The sequence below is a fragment of the Calidris pugnax genome, unplaced genomic scaffold (assembly GCF_001431845.1).
Source record: "Calidris pugnax isolate Ruff unplaced genomic scaffold, ASM143184v1 scaffold196, whole genome shotgun sequence".
Taxonomy (NCBI): domain Eukaryota; kingdom Metazoa; phylum Chordata; class Aves; order Charadriiformes; family Scolopacidae; genus Calidris; species Calidris pugnax.
Genome location: NW_015091042.1, coordinates 1,477,313 through 1,495,538, shown reverse-complemented (window position 1 = coordinate 1,495,538; position 18,226 = coordinate 1,477,313). Strand labels below are relative to the sequence as shown.

General features: G+C 39.6%; 1 protein-coding gene across 24 annotated transcripts in view; it reads right to left on the bottom strand.

The window, feature by feature from the left end:
* Positions 1-18,226, bottom strand: part of KCNMA1 (potassium channel, calcium activated large conductance subfamily M alpha, member 1) — a 495,287-nt gene that overhangs the window by 476,234 nt on the left and 827 nt on the right. For 9 of the 24 annotated variants that reach the window (XM_014956256.1, XM_014956259.1, XM_014956263.1 and 6 more), the window contains exon 1: positions 17,681-17,932. In XM_014956256.1, coding sequence (XP_014811742.1) covers positions 17,681-17,932 — 252 coding nt within the window. Of the gene's footprint in view, positions 1-17,680; positions 17,988-18,226 lie in introns of those variants that run through there. The other 15 variants (XM_014956278.1, XM_014956281.1, XM_014956280.1 and 12 more) reach the window with 4 other exon arrangements.

Here is an 18,226-nt window from a genome sequence, read left to right as displayed (position 1 = left end):
GTTTTACCAAGAAAGGATAAAGTAAAGGACTTCTGTTTTAACCATTATCCAGTCACTGAGCTATATTTTAAGTACCTATACAATGAATGTATTACTTTTTAAGTTCTGTAGTAACACAGTTTCTTCCAAACAGGATAAAGGATCACCAAGGTAATCAGAAAGCCAACTGGATAAATTAAAACACGGTTCAGGTGTAATTACTTATTAAAACTGAGCACTCGCAGCTCCATCTGAAGTCAGACTGCAGACATCTCAGCACTCTTAGAAGCCCGTGACTTCAGAGCTCTTCAACCTGCCTATTTCCACTACATTGATCAACCAGTTCCAACCTGGAAGCTTCCTTCCTGGCCTAAATCTACTTCTGGTCTAGCTCAGCTCAGACCAAGATGCTTTGTGAAGAACTCCTGAGGCTTATAAAGAGGGCAACAGAAGAAGAAACTGAGTTATTTAATTTTTCTATGGACAAAACACCTGAAGGCACATATCCTAGAAGGTTGCTACATCATATTGCAATTTAATCTATCTTGCATTTCCAACTCAATTGGCCAACACCATGGAGTAGCAGAGATTTGAGCAACCTTAAGCGTTACCCTATTATATATATTGCAAATAACTATTTCAGACCTCTCTTTGCAAAGCAGAATAGCCTGGGGTATCATCCATCTACTTCTCATGTAAACATAAATAAACAGCATCAAACCTTCTCTGACTTTTGATAATCAGCCTTGCAAAAATTCTGCCACTAACCAGAAGCTATGAACTACACTCAACATTGCAACAGACCTCCACATTCTGATGTTCACCTCTTGGAGGGAGGGGGGCACGATGACACCAAAACACCACAGTAGTTTCCAAACATGGAACGATAGTCTACAGAATTTATTGCCGTGAATTTTTCATTCTGTGTTGAGAGCATAAACTTGAGATGAGATGAAAGAAAGCAGCATTAAAAAGCCACATCCAAAACAGCACACCTAAGAATTAAGTGAACTCTGTAACCCCCCAACAGGCACATTGATAGAGAACAGTGTAGGAATGGCCTAGAAAGGTATGAATGCACCGAGCACTTAAAAACAACAATTATGTGATATTCAACATTTTCTTTTCACTGTCTTCTCACAGACCAACTACTTGTGTGATGTGTATTGCTCTCATCTTGCCACTTCCTTCTTTCATTCCAGTCTTGAAAAGCTGTGTTCAATTTCCCAAGGGCTCATCATTCAGTAAGTATGCCTGTTACTATGTACTTACACATCTCTGCTGTAATAGCTAGCTTGACAAGTAAACCACATAAAATTCCTAACAAATCTACAATTCTATGAAAACAGAAGAACTATTAAAAGCCATTGCAACATATTAAATCACTGACCACAGCTTTTCTAGTTATTTAGCTGCTAAATCCTTCCTTACTGACATCTAATCAATTGATTTGAGGGGGTTTGTAGAATTTACTGTATCTCCACAAGTGAGAAACATATTTAATTGGCTATTCTTGTATGCTTTCCACAATCCAGTATAAACATCAAACTGAGCATAACACTTCCTCCGACAGAACAGCACATTATAAAAGCACCCAACTTTGGTGCAATTGTTCATGAAAGATTTGGTCACATTTATATATATATATTGTTAACAAAAGTATTGTACACATGCATATTTATATAGCCATAGCCTAAGAATGGAAACATTCAGAGAATACAGCTGGGCAGAGAGCAGAATTGATATATTGCATAGAATTTTCAGATAAATTTAATTCTAATATGTAAAGAAATCCTGAAAACTATAAAGACTTGTCAAAATAAGATTCCTGAAAGAAGGCCAATCAAGGTATTACTGGCTTTGCTTTTGACTTTACAATACGAAATAAAACATAGGACTAAAAAGTCAAATATTTATTTCCTGTCAAAATAAAGAAAAAAGAAGAATTTCAGTATCATCTTTTCTCCTGCCCTAGTTAATAAAACCCAGTTAAACTGACAGTTTTGTAAGTATTCCAATTTTGGCAAAACTACATTTTTTTCTGAAAATTTATTTCTTGAAAACAGAATTCAGTCCTGTCCACTATGAAGAGACAACCAACATTTATGCAATCTTACAAACCACCCAGAGTCTTTCACTTGAGAGTCAAAAATTCAAGAGAATGAGACAAGCTGCTTTCAACCTTCATGTGAAATATTCTTGTCGAGGTTTGTTGGTTTGTTTTTTTAAAAAAGTGAAACATAAGCAGCAAGAAATAAAAGCAGAGAGGATGCTGAAAAAATTGATAGACGAGGATGGAATTTGACTTACAAGCAGGTAATGGGACTTTTTTTTTTTAAAATCTGAATAAAGACATAGCTACTAGCTCTGAAGTTCACAAAAAACTCCATGGCCTACTTTCTCCATTTATTTTAAAGTCAGGCCAAACAGCCCAGACACCTGCCCTGCCCTCATGAAATACATTTTCCCAAAGATCATGCATTAAAAGTCTTCTATCAGAAACACGCTCCATAACAAAGGCAATGACACAGAAATCATGTCTAACTGGTGCCATAATAAAAACGGAATGTGTGCTAAGGAGCCTGCCAAACTACAAACCCTGTGCTGCAAACAGACACCGTCCTTTCATTTCTTCATTGCCATTTCTTTTCTAATTTAATTCACTTCTTCCCAGCATTTATACTGTTTACCTTTTGCATGCCTCCCAAATCAGGTAATACAATTCAATTTTTACAGTCATTTTTACATTCCTATTCCCAGTGATGCAATGACTACATCGAAAGTATTGCAGAGAACTTAAAGAAAAAGGTAATTTTGGCAACAAAAATGTCTGCATAGAGATTTTTGTATTCATCTACACTAACATAGATTTGGGGGCAAAATTGAGTTGGCAACATGCTTTTCACATTTTTAGTCTGGTATACATTTTAAACAGGTATATGATTTTTCTGAAATAGTGACTTTGTTTCATTTTGTTTCAAACAACGTCAACTCATTTATTTTCAAGCAAACCCATGCAGGGAATTACATCTTGTTTATAGAACATACTAAATACATTTGTCACATTCTTAATGAAAAAAAATATTTAGATTTTTACCCATGCAACAGAAACAAGCATTTCAAACTATCACATTAACTGTTTCACTTAAAAACAACACTACACAAAAAGTAAATAGTCTAACACCAAGATTAGTCTTCTGCTTGTGATGCGTCACCAATTACATTACGGGTTATATAATGCATTATATGTTTATTCTGGCTCAGATTCTTTCACCTGTTCTCCCCTGGCATTGCTAGCACCACCAGATGGGTCCATTTTAGATTTAATTAATTTACCCCCTCTACTAGGATTTCGAAGAAGTAACACACTGACAAGAACCCTGGTTCTTTCCTTTCTTGGACACAGAAAAAGAATCTAGACACAGAGAGATTTTCCTTTTAAGAGCAGAATACAGCATTCACAAATAAATATCTGGGGAGAACACGTGTTGTTCAAAGAAAGCTAAAAATAGTACAATCAACAAGCATATGTTTAACTAGGAACCTTCCTAGACTGTAAAAGTAACATTATTCTTTAAAGCCAGTGTGGGTATGAGTACGCAAAAACCTGCTTGAGTTTTTTTAATGGCAATGGAGCAAGATTATTCAAAATGCCTGCATACAGATAAAGTTACATCCATACACCACATACTGAACTACACAGATTTCCTTCTTTTTGTCTTCCCTTCACCATGCCATTTTTCTATTCTTACAAACTCCCCAATACAGTACAGCTAAAGTTTCATTTCATCCAAGATATTTTTTTCTTTAATTCCTTCCATTTTCTACTTATGTAAAAAATAAATCCTCAAGAAGGGAACTTAGTATGGCACAGCAAGTTTTAACCGCCTGTAGTTCTTCAAAAACATTAACTGCTCTAATGGACTCGCAAACCGTGTTCCCTTCATAAACCTAACAAACCAGGTGAGTGGATGTTCACTAATTAAATCATTTACTTATCCTGATCACTAGGTTGGTTTACATGGACTGGGGCAAACCAGTTCTTTCACAATCCTCCTCCTCTCATGGCTTTCTCCTCATTATCTGCTTCCAGATGATAAGATGCATGAGGCAAAGGGTTCACCCCTTTGTCAAAGCTGGTAATAGGATCTGGCACAACTAAGCCTGCAAAACCGTGTGGCCTCTGAATACTACAATAATAAAAATAGTTCAGATAGGCCTTTTAAGTTGCTAAGTCCAATTTTGAATACATAACGCTCCTTGTATAGAGTGGAACATTTTAAATCCATATCCTAGAGCCCAAGTAATGAATTTTCCCACTTGCAGAAAATACTACAAAAACCACAAGCCTTTCAGCCCTCTTAGTGGGACTTAAATGGTGCAGAAGCATTGACATACAGTACAGGAAGGAGATTTACTTCAGACTTATCAATATGAAACACAAACCAGCTTACAAGAAGTGCTGCCACTTCTCCAAAGCCTGTCTCCATAATGAATACACTGCATCTCTCCTGCTATCAAAATATTTTCATAAAGTTGTAGCTCCAGGTGTCACACAGCTACACAAAAATCTCAGGTTTTCACCTTCAGAAGTCTGGTGACTTAAAGAGCATCAGCTCCAGACTACATAACTCCATCAGAAGCTTAAGACCAGAATACAAATAGAAACAACTCATAATTAAATACTGAAGAATCTGATGATTTATCTAAAAAAAATACTTTGCATCAATATAGCATTTTCTACAGGATCTGCAGTGAACGCAACCAATATTTTAATTTAAAATAATTATTTTTTTCTAATAAAAAAACGATCTAAAACTTCAGTTTAACGTGATATCCTTTTAAATTATTTGAAATTAGTCCAAATAAGCAGATTATGTAAAAGCAGACATCCAGGAACCAACATCAATTTCATTACAGGGGTGAGAAACACAATACTTTCACTGATATTAATGGCCAAAACACAGCTATGGTCTTAAGACCAAGAATTTTTCCTGATACTAATTGAGCTATTATTTCCATCAGCTCTCAGAGCACATTCTCATTTACTTGTAACCGTTCGAGCCACCAATTTTAGAAGTCATGGGCATTATGCTTTTTCTCCAGGAGTTACACAGTAGCCTACCTTTACATAACATTAAAATCCAGAGCATTTTACAAACTTACAGAAGTTAGTCTTACATACACTGCTGAAAACAATCTATCTCAGGAGTTACACAGTAGCCTACCTTTACATACTATTTAAAATCCAGAGCGTTTTACAAACCTACAGAAGTTACAGTCTTACATACACTGCTGAAAACAATCCATCCCCAGAACTAAAACTATTTGTCCCAAGAAAGAGGCAACTCAACCTGAAAAACACAGTTATAAAAAAAAAAGCCCACATTCTAAATGGTTCCTCTACTTCTTGTTTATAAACACTTTTTACTGAGCTGAGAGAATATAAATACACGAGACAATCTTTAGAACTCTGTGTATATTGCCAGAAGCTTTTCTAGAACTTTACCTCTAGTTGAAGCTACGACTATCTTTCCACTTCTACTAAATATTTTGAAAACAAAAGCTCTGCAACTCAAGATCTCAGTACTCTAGTTGAAGCTACCACTGTCTTTCCACTTCTAATAAATATTTTGAAAACAAAAGCTCTGCAGCTCAAGATCTCAGTGATAGGAAAAGCACCTTAAAAGCAGCCCAGGCACAAAGCTCTATCACCTGTTGTCTCAGACTAGACCAAATAGACAACAACTGCTTTAAACAACCTGTCCCAAACCCATTTTCTTCCCCTTCTGTCAGCACAAATAATAATATCTTCATCCATACAGACTTCATACACTCAACAAAAATTCTCAGAAGATCAACAAATTAAAAAAAAAACCAAAAAGTTGGAATAGTTATACTAAAATTAATCAATAGTTGTCACAGCCCAACACCTGTGATGTTTTAAGGCAGTAAGATATCATCCAAAGTCACAGTCTTACCATCACTACTGGTTCACCGTCCCATCCCGAGCAGCCAGCCCAGGGCAACCTGGTAGGGCCACCACAGCCCGGGCACAAACAGCCACAAGCCCAAGCTTGAAGTCAGAGTTACAGCACAGTAAAAGAAAGAGCTCTCTGGAAGAGCAGTTACAAGAAACTATACATACATTGTACACTAGTTTAAGAACTAAATAAACAGAAAATAAAGCCAGAAGCTTATAAAAAAAGCTTATCTGGGATTTATCCTAAAAACATATCTAACTTTACCTTTACAAGGAAGGAGACGCAGTAAGAGAACACAGGAGCTCCACCTGCTCCACATTACAGCACTTTTATTGTCAAGACTAATCTAGGGGAGCTGTGGGGACTGCAGCCCGTTAACAGGTGCTGTAGATCAGGTGTGCTCCTGGAGCTCATCTTCCTACATAGTTTCACCTGAGAGGAATCCACTTCAGCACGCTGGAAAAGCTAAGAGTTCACCTTCAAAATTGCATTCCTCATCCAGCTAAAATGCTGAAGCGAACAAAACCATATTCACCAAAGGACACCATGAAATTAATATTTAGCATGCTAATAATGAAACAACCTCACTTTAAAAACTTTTCATTATTTCAACTTTTACATTTGAAATCCTTTCTGCTCAGTAAAAATGTCTAAAAACACTTCTGAGGGTTTAGGATCTGGAGCTACCACCACCTGGCAGCCACAGCCTGGCCTCAACACGGCTCAGGTGCCTCACAGCGAGCCTCCTCTCAGACTTTACAGTTTGGATTTATTAACACTGTCAAACCATCACCTCAGGACGGCAACTCCAGTTTTGGAATCACAAACTGCTGCCCCAAAACACTGAACTTGCTCTGATGGATTAAATTTGTTTTTTAAGAAGTGGTAAGTGATGTAACTCAGCTTCGACAGGCCATGAGGCCTGATCCGGTAGGGTTTACACCACCTTCACGTCATACCAAGCCATAAAGCAGATCTAAACACCGCAGAATGTGGCCCAGGCACCTTCACAAAAACAATCCTGCAATCAGCTGTGCTCTAAACCCCACTGGCATTCCTCTGCCATCTCACACACACACAGGTCCAGCACAGTTTAATGCTGACTGACAGCCCAGAGCTCTATCCACCCTGACCCCATCCCTGCCCCTCACCCTCCACCCCTTCAATCAACTCCCTCGGTAATGGGACCCACCTTTCCACAAGACTCAGCAATACTCTGTCTGAGCACTAGCAAAGGATTTTAACAATTAGTAACTCAGCAGGTTTACTCTTTTACTGCACACAGTGTAAGGCTGGAGCCTTTTCTGTAGTAGCCTTGAGCTGATGGAAGCAGAAATGTTAGTTATTTCAAAACCGAATATTCCATTTCTCTGTGTATAAAAACCCAACAGACAAGCCTATGAAATTCTGGGTTCAGAATTTCATTTTCAGGAGTTCAGTTTATAAACTTCGTAGTTTATACAAATAAGTAAATGTTTCACCCTAGAGGTTGAATTATTTTCCACCTCTACAAATTATGAATTTACATTCTCTCATTCGACCGCTCTTTAATAGGAAAGAAAGGTCTCAATACAATCGCAAGGATACATTTTACTTTTGTACACAACTGGTATAAGAGCAAAATTAAGATCTATTCACTTTAAGCCATTAGCATTTCTCACTTTAAAGAACACAAACCCAAAGACAAATAGTCACATGGACAGTCAATAAAGGCAAAAGTTTATATACAGCTTTATTAAAGCAACTGTAGCCATAGCAATGAAGAAACGATAACATTTTCTGATTGCCCCCACAATTTCAATATGGGAGCATGAAAAATTTATTTTTTAACTTATTTTTTATTAAAGTCATTTCTAAGAGGAATCAACTTGAAATAAGTATTTTTATTACGGGGTGTGTATCAACCTTTTAGGTAAAAGAAAATTAAAATTAGAATATTCAATGTTAAAGCAAGAGACACAGCTGCTTTAAAGAGCTTTTAAAACAGTGTGCAACTTTACAAACACTGAGGTACCTTCTCCTATGTTTATACATACAGAGAAAAGAACCCAGGGGATTAGGTAAACCCTACCAAAGTCCAGAATGTGTATAAGGTTAACATCAAAAGAAAAAAAAAAGGTACCTGGGTTTTAGCTATTATGTTAAACATCTGTTTAGCTGTTATCTGATGTTAAACATCTAAATAAGGAAACAAGTTTTCAAGAACAAGAATACCTCTTTCAGAAGCCATCTGAAATTATCCCTGACTCTGAAATCAAACTCCTTATTCAGATCTTAAATATGAATTTTGGTGTCTAAACAGTTGGTTTGTGCAAGTGTTGACTTAAGTTCCACTTATTAACCTCAACTGTTGTGGGAGTTCTCTTTAAAAGTTATGAATAACTTAATAATGAACACAATGCCATCACCTGGAAATCAAAAAAATCAAATGTTTTTTTCTTCCGGTCCTGGAATCACATCATTCAGCTGGCAACATAAAGATACCAAGGTTTTTCTATAGTATGTATCATTTTAAGTGAACATTAAAATTTTATCACGTAAATCGTACAGGCAGTCAAAGCTCTATCATTTGGGCAGTATTTTCTATTTTTAGTAAATTAAAGCTTCATTATATCCTAGGGACGCATTCCAGCAAAGCAGCTAAAATTATTTTTGCAAGTATCAAAACGGTGAAGTTTTTACTGTTGTTTTCTTTTAGGAACAACAGATCTATAAAATGAATTCTGCTCTTCTGACTTATGAAAAGACACCACCATAACTTACACACATAAGGCAGAGTCAGAAGAGGAAAATCAGCATTTAGTCAGGTAAAATTTTGTACGGTCTTAAATCAAAAACCAGGCCCTCTCTCAATCGAAGAAATCATTCCTTAAGCATATAATCCATGTCTCTCTATAAAAAGCTGAACATAACAAATGGTGACTATAACCTTATCCTGCAGACAGCAGAAAAATAACATTACAGTACAGGATGCAAGGAAACAAGTAAGCTTTATTGCTGAGAGCCTTGAGTGACACGAGAAGAATGGGAACAGAAAACCAGCAGTCCCCCGTTTCTGATACTGAAGGAATCAGAAGCCTTTGGATATAAACGCATTGGGAACAGAAGAAAACTAACATGAAAAAAGCTGATAAAAAATTCCCACATAAAATTGATTTATGAGAAGTGTATAATAAAGCATTAAAAAAATTCCCTCATGGGGAAAAATGTTTGCACCACTATAGACAGACCCTGCAATATTTTCTCCTAACTAGGCTGTTCTTGTGATTAAAAGGAAAAAGGAGCGGTTTTTTTCTTCACCCCTTAAAACCCAAGTAGAATTTATCAGCTTCCTCATGAAACAGTATTTATAGTACAATAACCTAGAAGATGTAAAAATATCAGACAACAGCTGCCTGTTGATCAGCAAACTCACTTTCAAGAAAGTGATGTCAAATCACTTGTAGCCAAAGGAGTCTCCATGATACTTGAAAGCATCTGACGAGTACCAGCAATGACCATTATAGTTCAAAAAAGCTAGTAACCTGTTTCAAATAATTTCTGTCCAGCAGAATACCCGTGCATAATAACAACTAAAATGAGTTTAAGAGTTCACACTAGAAAAAATTACAAGATGCTTAAACAATGAATCATTATCTAATATATTTCACTTTATTTTTGTAACGTTAAGGTCACCATTTGCAAATAGTTTTTTAGAAAGCTGTATCTATAATATTGTTTTCCCTATACTTAAAATAGAAAATTAATCCAGCAGAAGTAGTGCTAATCTCATTAATAATAGCAAATTTAGAGAGTCACCTTTTCAGTTTAACAAATAAGAGATAAACCATTACCTAAAAATGTAAAAGATACCATGAAAAACGAATGAAATATTACAAGAAAGAAATTGTCAAATATTTAGTCAGCATTTGCTTGGACAAAGGGAAACAAAACTGTATTGTAAATTTACTCCTGGGTGTATAAAAACAATAAAAATGCAACATGGTAGACCTGCATCTAACAGTTTCAGTGCCAAGCCACTCAAATTCTCCCTGTTGTTGTGGTAGGCTACAACTGTTGAGGATGTTACAGAACTTCTCAACACTCTTCTGGCCTGGTGATGAGATCTGGCTTTTTTTCTCCACTAGACGTTAGCAGTTCTGATATTTAAATGAGGTAGTGAAGTTAAGGACATGCAAAGGGATTTCCAGGACGCAGGGCTGCATCTCTGTCCTGCAGACGATCCATGGGGCCACGTCCACTAAAGGTGCACTTACTGTGGCTCTAAAAAAACAGAGCCAATATTTGCCATTCCCCATCAGCTCGCAGGAGAGATGCCGTGATAGGATATCCTCGGTAGTTCAAGCACCCACATTTTGATTTCCAAGGGGGGCCTGGCAAAAGGTGTAAGTCTTAACTGGAATGGAAACATACCTTGTGTGATTTTTAAATATTATGTTTCTAATGTTGAAATCCCAGACATAATGGCCAGAAGCCAAGTAAATACACCTCGCTACAATAAAAGAAAAAAGCTTTTAAAAGCTTAAAATGTTAACAGAAGAATCATTTGACAAAAATATCTGATTCATCTAGAACACTATGAACATCTAGGCCTGAGTCCAAAACCATCGAAGCTCTTAGGATGGCCTCCCTCTATTTCAACAGGCTTTGGATAACGCTCTCCGTTTCTGTAACTCTCAAACAGACAAATACATGCAATATATCATCTCAAAGCAAACTGAACTCAACACATTTCAGTGGCAGCACATTCATTTAAACAGAGCCACGCATACTATATATGGGAATAAAGTGTTCCTCTCAAAGATGCAAACCCGATGTATTCTCGGGCTATAAATACCACCAGGATTCAAAACGGGCCCTTCCTGGCCAGTACATCTCTGAGAGGCGTGGAAGATAGGTATCTTGTTTTCTTATTTATCCATCCAGCATCATTGGCAAAAGCGCTAACAGACTTCTACTGGATGTCCACCTTACCTTGTCACCCAAGATGACCTCTGTGCCATTAACAGGGTACTCGCACTTACAGACCATGAGGTCTAATCTGGAATTTGTGCATTTAGCCCTGTGCAAAGTTGGTACAAATGCCAGCCTAGTCTTGTGACCTCACTTCGCAGAGCGGGTGGAAGAGTCAGGCATTAAACCTTCAATCATGTAGTAGCATATCAACTCATTACAGAAACACAGCATTTTTTGATAGCTTTTTAAAGTGTAGTCCCTTTCTTTTCGTCCCTGAAATGATATGTAGGGGACAAGACTATTTTTTAACCATTAACACCCACACATAGTATTTCAGCAACCTTTCCCTTTAGAAAAATGCCAGGAGTTGTACTCACTGTGTCCCTCTCAGACGTCTGGTAATTTGGTAAGTTTTCATACATGTAAAACACATGATGTGACAAGGTATGTTTAATAGAACCAAAATGATAACCCATCCCCTAACTGCATCCAGAGTTATTTTATGTTTACATCTCACTAGGTTCTCTGGAACTTCTGTCCTACAATGTCACACTATAGAATGCCTCGCTGCTTCCGAATTACAGCCGCATCTTGCTGAGGAATGATTACCAGCCAGCCCTGAAATTCACATAAACTTTTGTCAATCTGAGTTGGATTCCACCAGATAGCAAAGCCATTCTCTCAAGAAACACTGATCATTGCTCTGTATTCTTCCTGCTGACTAGAGATTGCTTCTTTTTAAGATTTGTCCCAGTGAGGACAGTCAACGACTAAGGTTCACAGTCCACTTTCCTGCAATAGACATGGAACATCATTGCTTTTTAATTATAATCACTAGATCCTGTCCCTACAGATATTATACTTAGGACTAGTGCTCTCTAAATTTTCAGTGTTTCTATCTCAGGGGCTGTAAGCTGCCCTCATTCTGCATTCAGAAATCTCACCACATCAAAACTCACCACAAAATCTCACCACATCAGTATAATCATTGTTATTGAAAAGCTTCATGTTCCCTATCACAGGCATTTCTTCTATTGAGCTAACCTGGAAAAAATTGTGAAATCTAATAGTTTCCAACCAGGATTTACAGATTTGCAAACGTGTCAGAGTTGCAAATGCCTTCTGAGCACAGATTTTCTCCTTAAATGTATGTGTTGCAAAGCCTTGAAAATAAGTACGATACTGCATCAAAATAACATTTTGGTCGGGATTGTTTGGTTTACAGTTAAACCCTTGTCCATACATTTTCTTTTCTGCATGCATAGCCAACTTTAGCATGTGTTTATAAAACGTGAAATCCATTATGAGCTCCAGAGAGCCGAAAGTGTTCGTCTTTTTCACGGCGCAGAGAACAGCAGCACACGCCTCTCCGTACCGGTGCCTTTTCCACTCGTAGAAACACCATCTGCAAAGAGCAGCGAGTACCTTTGCTTTCAGTCCTTGACCTCTCCACCACGTCCATCTCCCAACCGGCGGGACGCTGGCGGGGTAATTACACGCAGACCACCTGACAGCCATGAGACGGGAACGACGCCGTGCCTCCAGCCAGGCTGCGCATGTGACTAACGAGCCACAGGCATTACAGTCCCCTGCTAATCCCTTGAGCCTTCCAGTTGTTCATACGCTTCTGCTGGGTGCATCTTCGAGAGAGTCAAGGTGAGGTTTCCACACCCGGATCTAAATGAAGGGGTCTCCTGCATTACGTGTCCATACGCACCTTCCAATTCACTCTTGTGTTTTTCTTAATATATAGTGCCTTGTTTTGAGTTTGGTTTATTATTTTTATTTGGAGAGGAAGCTTATGCAGGTATTGCTAGGAAATCAAGAAACCTCGCTGTATGAGAGCTAGTTTGGTAGAAACACTTCTGTTAGGGAGAACTGAATTTTTTCACTTATAAATTTTGTCAGGCCTCAGAGGACTGGGCAAAAAATCTTAACTTGCCAAAGAAGACTTCTGCAAATGTACTTCCAGAAAAATTTTGATTTTTCTGTTCAAAACAAATCAATATGCTAGAATCATAAAATAGTTTGGGCTGGAAGGGACCTTTGAAGGTCATCTAGTCCACGCCCCCCTGCAGTGAGCAGGGACATCTTCAACTAGATCAGGTTGCTCAGAGCCCCATCCAACCTGACCTTGAATGTTCCCAGGGATGGGGCATCTACCACCTCCCTGGGGAACCTCGGCCAGTGTTCTGCCACCCTCAGTGCAAAAAAATTCTTTCTTCTATCTAGTCTAAATCTTCCCTCTTTTAGCTTAAAGCCATTACCCCTTGTCCTATTGCAACAGGCCCTGCTAAAAGTTTGTCCCCATCTTTCTTGTTGGTACCCTTTAAGTACTGAAAGGCCACAATAAGATCTCCCCAAAGCCTTTTCTTCTCCAGGCTGAACAACCCCAGTTCTCTCAGCCTGTGCTCACAGGAGAGGTGCTCCAGCCCTCTGATTGTTTCTGTGGCCTCCTCTGGACCCGCTCCAACAGGTCCATGTCTTTCCTGTGCTGAGGGCTCCAGAGCTGGATGCAGTAGTCCAGCTGGGATCTCACCAGAGCGGAGCAGAGGGGCAGAATACCAAATCTACCACTGTATTCTTTATTAAGTTTCAAAAATACGTAGGCCAATATTAATGAAGACTATTATGACTTGACATTTCAGGCTAGCAACTTCCATCTATAATCATAATGTAAATTTCATTTTATACGTATACGAGTCAAGGATTGTCAGTGGGGAAAACAATTTAAAACAATCAAACCATTCCAACAGGAGCATCTCAATAAAGAAACATTCTACTTGCAAGAGCCTTGAAGGCATAAAGTAAAAAAGGGTACCACTCTGCGGGGAGACAAGGAGCAGTAAGTATCACACTCCTCAAACGGGTACAAATTTCACCTCATTCTGCACTGGCCAGCTTCAGGAGCTCTTTAAGAAAATGCTCTTCTGAAGCAGAGAAAATGCAGTAGCAGATCCATATAATCAAAACAACTACAGGCTGTATAATGCACATTTAACCACTATGTGTACTGTGTACTTCACCATGCATATTTATTTTATTTTTCTTTTATATTCAGAAATAAAAGCAACCAATGAGGAGAGTCCAGCCCACTGAATTTCAATCTCACATTCTACTTTTCGTGTACAAACAGGAATGAGTTGGTGAAGGGACAGAGAATGAGCAAAGAAAAGACAAGTTCTTTAACAAAACCTAAGCCTTCCTTAAAATGTAGATGTAAACCCTGAGGAGAAAAAACAGCATTTGTTCAGTCTCTACAATAGGACTGTAGCTAATTTTGGAAGAATTACATCTAAAATTGTATACTGCATTCAATAAAGGAATGCAAGGCTTTCAATTGTAATGACTCATTACATGAAAAACTGACAACACAGGTCAAAATTTACATTCTTCTTTTGGCAGATTTTTAAAAAACGTCATGTCACAAAGAAAGCATGGAGCATAAAAAACCTAAAGCTTCAGCAATTGCCTTTAATACATGATTCATATTAATGTTCTATTTGTATACAATAACATATATCGGATATGGAATTTTAAGGGGCAATGTTTATCATTCTGGTACCAGAAGCTGTCATTTTCTTGACTTACAGTATCTTGACTTTCTTATCTCCAAGAAAAAAAGAAACAAACCTGTAGCGAACTGTCATACCACAAAGTGTTAAATTTTTATAGCATGTTTTTAAATTCGAACCTTAAATTCAATGAGTTGCTGGGGAAAAAAATGTAAAACCATCAAACCACATTCTAAATCCTTCTATGCAGCCATTAAAAAGTGTTACATCCCAAAACCAAGTTGACAATCGCTGACAAATCTGAGGAATACAATGTTATGATTAGAATATAGTAGGGAAAAAAAAAAAAAGAAACTTTTTGCAGTTCCTGGCAGTAACATACACGGACACGGGTGTTAGAGTAACTCTGAATTATTCACATATCTCTAATTCACATATACATGTGAATTATTCAATAAGAAGCCACAGAAAGCAGCCATGAGAAAGATTTCTTTTAGCTCACTCCCTGGAACCACTCTTTATGTGGATGGTGAGACGATGTTGGATACCCCAACTCTGCTACAACCTGTGGAGCAGCAGGAGAGGCAGCACAGGAAAGGTCCTAACATGCAGAAAACTTCTTCAGTCCCGCAGTAGGAGGAGCTAATTCCTGTAAAATTGCTTTTGCCAGCAGGTCCAATACAGTCGACATAGCATACATACGCATTTACATTTTTCACCTGCAGCCTTGGCAGCCTTTCCCAAGTTACCAGGCAGCACAAGGCATGTGTTTGATAACAGCAACGTTTAAGACATTTCTAGTTGCTACTTCAGTTAGCCTTTATAACCTAAATACTAGAAAAGTGTTTTGCAATAACTAGTCACTCCTTGCACACAAAGAATTCCCTCCAATTCCCCATTTTAGCACGTAAGGAATGCAGCCGGATCAGCCCTTCAAAGTTCTTCTTCACCAGAGGCTTGAAAACCCTTACAAGTGGAACAAATGGAATCTAAAAAGAGACGTCTATCTCCCCCTACCTGCACAGTCCTTCATCCTCCTGCCCCAGGGAATGATCATCACGGGTATATAGCTACTTCAGGTCTCAAACATGAAATAAATCCAAATCTTACAACCTGACATAGCGACAGCATGTCCAATCATTCACACTGGACGTGTTGGAACCCCTTGATGATACCTGCTAATTAGCAAGCTGATACATTTAGCATAACAGGTTTTAAAGACAATTTGGATATGCCTTTCTGTACTGGTTATGAAATGAATGATCTACTTTAACTGACTATGTCCCAACAACAGACTACCAGGCCAACATTACCCACCACGACACTATGCATAACAAGTCTGTGTACAAGTCTCTAACTTTCCATTCTCTCAAGCAAAGAAGCACGAGGTGATAACCTGTAGGATTTTCTATCTCATCGAGATGCCTGATACCCCTTGCAAATTTGTCTTGTCATGTGGAGAGGAAGATACTAAATAAAAACAGAAGAAACTGAAGTTAAGTCTTAACTACCCACCCATTCTTGAAAATCTGCCTTTTCCTTGTTGTTGGCAATGGTATTTTACAGGACTCGCTTATTATCACAAATTCATTTGAGCTTTGTCATCATATCTGGCTAACACCTCTCTAAGGAAGTTCAGGTTTGGTTTTGAATGAAATAAAAAATGCCTATAGAGAAGTGATACCTCCTGGTAGGTGTCCTGAAGCTTAAGGCTGAGTCAAAAGCTTCTATTTATTCCTTATCTCTCGCAATCACTTCTTCCATAGATAGGCCAAGTTCACTCTCACTGTTCTAGTTCAAAGTGGAATGCAGAGGTTCGTTTCGGCAACCCAAACTGGATCCCACCTCGCTAAACCCAAACAAACAAACAAACGAGTCCCTCAACTTCTCACACTCTGAGTTTGCTGCCAAACGAGTCCCTCAACTTCTCACACTCTGACTTTGTTTTCCCCCAAGTGTCAGATCCTTTGCAGAGCTGGGATATGCGCTGTACCCAGTGTGTTTAGGGAGGAGGGGACAGGAGAAGGGGGAAGACAGCTCACTGTACGTCAAAGCAAGCCAGCAACCTAGCAACCATATATTAAAAGGTGTGTGTGTTTTTGTGGGTGTCTGTGTGCCAGGAATAACTGAAGCAGATATTATTCCATTTGTAATCCAAAAAATGTGAAAAGGGAAGGGGAGAAACTCCAGCTGCTGCTCTATTTTGGGGTCTGTCAAAATCCACTTTCACAAATACAGAGTCTTAACACTTTCTGTCCCATTTGTCTTAAACAAAAATGAGAGTCTGGTCCTGAGCAAGTTCTTGGCTTTGGTTTGAAAGAGTCCCTTCAAACCAGGAGCGGACCTTATTTCATGTACTACGCTTTCTTCCAAGTGGCAGTATGCAAAAATCAAAGGGGCAGAGAGGTTGCCTCAAAGATTTCGCACTTAGATCCAAAGAATATTGATCTGGTGTGTTACTTATGAATGCACCAAATACTTCTTGATATCTACATTTCATTTATCAAACAGAAGTGTCACAGTTTCTTGTAGGGAGTGGAACTAGCTTTAAAAGGATTTATTTGAGTGAGAAGTTTACCTTTTTAATTTTGCCAAAGTTTCTCATTCCGCAAGAGAACGGAGAGTTTAGTTTGGTAAATAAACCCTCCCACCCCGCCATCCTATGTGGTCCTGGGGGTGCAGAGCAACTTCAGAACCACACCGTCCCACCACGCCAGCCTGTGCCTTGCTGAGAGGGCGACCCAATACCAGGTGTAACTTTCATGCCACCAGATGAAAGTGTGGGGTGGGACAGAGAGAGGGGGACAGGGGGGCACGGCTCAGGACTGCACCCAACACCTCACCCGTCCATCCCCACATTGCGGCTCCCGACAGCCTGTGGCCACACTACCACACCAGCAGCCAGCTCACTGCCACCCAACAACAGCCCTACGGCATCTTCTCCACTGCCACCTGCCCAGGTGTCATAGAGTCATAGAGTCATAGAATCGTCCAGGTTGGAAGAGACCCTTGGGATCATCGAGTCCAACCATCTATCCTACTCTACAAAGTTCTCCCCTACACCATATCCCCCAACCCCACATCTAAATGACTCTTGAACACATCCAGGGATGGTGACAAAACCCCCTCCCTGCGCAGCCACCAGGCTGGGGCTCCTACTACTCCTCACCACCACCCACCACCGCACCGAACCATCACCAGCACCAGGAGGGGAAGGGGAAAGGGAAGGAGGGGGGGGGGTGTTACCTTGTTTTTGACCCCGCAGTGGCAGCAGACAGTCCACAGGTACTTGAGGGTCCTCCACAGCAGGATGATAAACAGTCCCCCAAAGAAAGTGACCATGGATGAGGCGAGGAAAGCCCACCACATGCGCTGTCCGCGGCTATCGCAGGGCACCTCCATGGTCACCGGGATGATGAGCGCATCCATCTTGGGCACATTGACGGGGGAGGAGGACGAGTCTGTGTTGAGATTGTTGGCGTTGATATTGTTACTCATTCTAATGCCGCCGCCGCCGCCGCTGCCGCCCGGGTAGGAGCCGCCGCCGCTGCCATTTGCAACCCCCGCTGGCCTCCGCGGGGATCCCTCAGCCTCCGCCGCGGATCTTTGCCGGAGGTGGTTCTGTTATTATTGTTATTAGTCTTATAACTTGTTATTAGCGATACTCAGTCCCCCACCCCGCGCACCCTCCTCCTCCTCCTCCTCCTCCTCTTCTTCTTCCAAGTCCAGCCCCTTCCTCTCCTCTCCTCTTCCCCCCTCGGTGCCGGCAGCAGTCTCCTGTGGCTTCTAATT